Source organism: Henckelia pumila, chromosome 3, assembly GCF_033568475.1.
Source record: "Henckelia pumila isolate YLH828 chromosome 3, ASM3356847v2, whole genome shotgun sequence".
Lineage (NCBI taxonomy): Eukaryota > Viridiplantae > Streptophyta > Magnoliopsida > Lamiales > Gesneriaceae > Henckelia > Henckelia pumila.
The window spans coordinates 38,793,509-38,797,812 of NC_133122.1; the positions used below are offsets into that span (position 1 = coordinate 38,793,509).

Below are 4,304 nucleotides of genomic sequence, written 5' to 3' on the forward strand. Positions count from 1 at the left end.
TAAAAATGATTTTAATTAAAAATAAATTAAATAAATTGTTAAAAAAATCAAAAAAATTAAGAATAATTAATAAAAATATTAAAAAAGGTCAATGATTATATTTTTCAAAATCAATGAAATTTTATTTTTATTTATTTGTGTCAAATTTAATTAATGTGTCTTTTTTTCATGTTTATTTTTTATTTTGGAATATTATGTATGCTTTTAAAATTATTTTTTTTATGTTTTAAAAAAAATTTATTTTTTATTTCTTATATTTATGTGCATTTTTTAATTTAGTTTTTAATTTAATTATGTTTATTTTTAATTTGTTATATTTATGTGTATTTTTATTATGTTTTAAAAGTTTATTTAATTGATTAAAAAATTATTATTTCAACATCACCACTACAACATCAACATCAACATCAATACACCATTGTAGGAACAAACAATGAAGTTATCAACGCTGACATCATCACGCGATCAAGTTATCAACTTGACCACACCAACTTCCTCATATCCTTGTACATGTTCTAACAGTTCATCTTCGCCACAATTTCAAATTTGGTTTGGCATTCCATGGCGTCACAAATATTCGGAAGATTTCCACGAATGATTTTAGCATACAAATGACCCGCACATTTTCCAATTAAGACGTGATATAACAATCTGAGCCAAGCCATTGATTTTATATGTGACTATGACGAGTATAGGACATCTTAATTATTTTATTATGATTCTAATCAAACAATAATAGGAAATTTAAGTAACCCAATCGACATAATTTTGTCCATAAAATGGCTAAATACTAAAATTAAGTTAAGGAGGGCTCATGTGTGTATTAAATTCATCTTAATTTATCTATAAATATCAATCAAACTTTTCATTTCAGATAAGTGACTTTTTTTAATACCCAACAACTATCTACTTTTGGTTATTTCAAGAAGTGATCATTGACTTTAATGAGGATTTCGTCAGGTGATCACCCGACGCCTATAACGTTCGTGAAGCAGGGTGATCATCGCGAAGAAATTAAATATATGAATTTGAGCTGAACATTGCCCCAATCCGTCGAATATAACTAAAAATTGGCAAGTCGGTCCACTCGTCAAATAGACGGGTTGGGTTGGGTTGCTATTTTCCAACACGTCCAAATGATGAGTGGGCCGTCCCGCCAACTGATTGGTTATTATGAATAACGGTATAACCATCTGCATCGACCCGTTTTGATAACTCTAATACTAACCCGTTTATATCATCTGGGCATGTGTTAATTTGGTCCAAGTAGGCTTTTAGCCCATATGTTAATAAACCCAGTTTTGTTTACCGGTGACATTGTCTTGCCCCAACTGCGTGCTTTCCTGTTTTTTTGGGGCCATTGACAGTAAGCTTTTCATCGAGGGGTTGCCGTAAACAGTTCCAATTCATATTCCAATTCTGGGTTCTAAATTGAATTCCACAGCCTGGCCTCTCTGTATCTCTTTCTAGTTTTCAGCACTGCTCACGATCCACTCGACGAAACGCCTAATTGAGACACTTATCTTACCATTTCTCGCATTTTCTTTTGCTTTTCTTTTCTGAGCTTTATTTTTGGCCCTTGAAGATCAGTTATTCTGGTAGAAAAATGATTGTTTCGTTGAGCAATGCAATGCTTTGTCCGAAGCAACGATTGAGTTCACCGCCAGCATCTGTAGCAGTTTTTGGCTGCCGCCTTAGCTATGCTAGAGGAGTTACGTGCTTCCCTAATGGGAATAATCTTATGGTTCATATACCAAATGGATATATGAAAAGAATGGTTTACTGTGTGTCCAAATTTGGAGGGCTGTGGGAAGACCCTGATTATGGAAGCGATGATAGTGAATATGAGGATGATGCTGCTGCTGCTTCTGAGGATGAAAACGAGGATATGCGGGGAAATATATTGGATAACGAGAGTGACTGGGAAGCCGAGGGAAATGCAAAAGCTGCTGAAACAAAGACTAATGCCCAAGAATTATCCGCAAGAAAGTACGAGGAGGATCTTGTGAAAGGTTCCTAATTCATTTTTCTTGATATCGTCCTTACTTTAGAACTAATTTTAAGCTGGTGCTGCCATCTAAATTTACGTTCTCAGGATTTTTTTGAATTCTTGAATTTTTCTTTTAGTTATGAGTGTCAAAGAGATAAACTTTATTATAGTATATGAAAATGAGGTTGTTTATCCGATGTGAAATTCGGAAAAGGCTGAGGCCACCGCATCTCCAATAATCTTGCAGAGGTCGAACAGCTGCTGAGACCTGAAGAAAGGGAGATTTTGGATCAGAACAAAGCTCTTAATATAGAGAAATTATCAACTGTAAGTCTGTAGTTTGATTAAAGGAATGATAATTTTGCTGATGGGCTTGTATTATCAATCCATGATAATCGGCTTTCATTAGTTTCCTTCTTGTTGCTTCCAAAACGAGTGTCCGACTACTTTCTTAACTATCTGGTTCAGGCAAAATGGAAGCCTTTCCATACGCTTGCTCTAGCAGGGCAGATTAAGTTCATGGATGGGATGCTTGAGAATAATTGCGATATTAACTTGGTCGATATGGTACAAGAATCTTCAAAAGGATTATATGGAATACATGATTCATCCATTTTTTTTTTATTTTTTATTTTGGAATAATACTATTTGCGGACCTTGTGGTGCAGGATGGCATAACTGCTCTGCATCATGCAGTTGTTGGTAAAAGAGAAGCCGTCATTAGTCATCTCTTAAGAAGAGGAGCAAATCCTGAAGCAGAAGATCTGGTATGATATCTTGTTTCTTTTTTCTTAGAACCTAAGCCTGCTGATATTCGTGTGCCAGTCATTTGGCCGAGAGGTGAGCTGCTGGTTACCCATGACCCATGCACTGGATTAGAGTCATACAATTAAAAATGTATATTGACAGGATGGTGCAACACCCCTTCATTATGCAACTCAAGTAGGGGCCATGCAGACCGTTAAATTGCTGATGAAATACAAGGTTGATGTAAATGTTGCGGATAACGTAAGTGTTGATTTTACTTTCAAATGGTTTGATGTAATTGCTCAAAAGGTTGATATGGATATTGCCTCACTCACTCACTCACTCACACCCATGAGCCTCAAGTTAATAGGACTTTAGTGACCTGACTTTAAACTTTTGTGATCTTCGTAGATATAGATAGCCAAGAGTAGAAATGCATTTTCGCACACATTAAACTTTTATCATTTCTGTTTTGCTCCCTTTCAATAAGATCCTTGGCTCACTGTTATTGTTTCAGGAAGGATGGACACCATTGCATGTGGCCATGCAAACAAGGAATAGAGACATAGCAAAGATCCTTTTGGTCAATGGAGCAGACAAAACAAGGAGAAATAAGGTATTTGTGGGGGAAAAATTTTGGAATTTGTTATATTGTTGAGGGAAAAATGTCTAGTAAATTCAAAATCTTGATTTCATTGTAAAACACCGTTTGATTTAAATTTGTCCCAGGATGGATATACCCCACTTGATCTTAGCTTGTGTTACGGAAAGGATTTCAAGTCTTATGATATGGCCAAGTTGCTGAAGCAAGTTACAGCCCACCGAAGTCTATGAAGGCTTTGGTTCTTTGTCGCGTTGAGAGTTCAATGCAGCTAAAAGTTTTCCAGCACCAGAACAAAATGGTTACGAGTGAGAGTTGCTGGCAAATATGGCGAATCTCATGACCTTCTAGGGTTCTAATTCTTAAGAGCACCTCCAATGGAGGTTAAAATTGAAGGTTCAAATTTTGAACCAAAAAAATGAACCCACTACCGTCGTGGGTAGTGGGTTCATGGTTCAAAAAACAAACATGGTTCAAATATCATATATGTACTTTTCTGAAATTTTTTGGGGAAAATTGCACGGAAATGGTTACCCTTTTTCTTCTTTTTTTTTAATAATTTTTTAAATACAATTTTTTTTTTGTGAAATATGTTCACAATTTTTACTTATCAACGTTATATATCATATTTATTGTTTTAAATTTTATTAAAATTATTTTTTGATAATAAAATTTACTAAATTATTAAAAATTGATATATGATTAATTAAATTATATAAATTAAATTTATTATTATAAACATTTATTTAGTTATATAATTTAAAATTATAACTATAAACAATTTAATGTGATTTTTTTAAGTTGAAAATTGAAGTTTGTAGTATGTTTTATTAAATGGGCATGCTACTACTTTTAGTAGCAGGCTCTTTTCATTTAAATAGTTTTTTAAAAAAATTAAAATTTTAAAATATAACATAATACTCTATATCAAATTTAAAATATTTTAATTAACATTTAGTTTAAAGA

At 33.3% G+C, this 4,304-nt stretch overlaps 1 protein-coding gene across 1 annotated transcript; it reads left to right on the top strand.

Annotated features, from left to right (window-relative positions):
- The first annotated feature begins 1,291 nt into the window (after positions 1-1,291).
- On the top strand, positions 1,292-3,873 carry LOC140891984 (ankyrin repeat domain-containing protein EMB506, chloroplastic). The gene is made up of 7 exons (XM_073300703.1): positions 1,292-2,012; positions 2,238-2,317; positions 2,459-2,557; positions 2,659-2,757; positions 2,900-2,998; positions 3,255-3,353; positions 3,467-3,873. The coding sequence occupies exons 1-7, from the start codon at positions 1,607-1,609 to the stop codon at positions 3,569-3,571; spliced, it is 987 nt and encodes a 328-aa protein (XP_073156804.1). The 5' UTR covers positions 1,292-1,606; the 3' UTR covers positions 3,572-3,873.
- The last annotated feature ends 431 nt before the right edge of the window (positions 3,874-4,304 follow it).

Excerpts from the sequence above, each read along its gene's own strand:
- LOC140891984 (XM_073300703.1), top strand. The coding sequence starts at position 1,607 with ATGATTGTTTCGTTGAGCAATGCAATGCTTTGTCCGAAGCAACGATTG. Across the intron at positions 2,318-2,458 it reads ATATAGAGAAATTATCAACT|GCAAAATGGAAGCCTTTCCA; the intron begins GTAAGTCTGTAG and ends TATCTGGTTCAG. Across the intron at positions 2,758-2,899 it reads ATCCTGAAGCAGAAGATCTG|GATGGTGCAACACCCCTTCA; the intron begins GTATGATATCTT and ends GTATATTGACAG.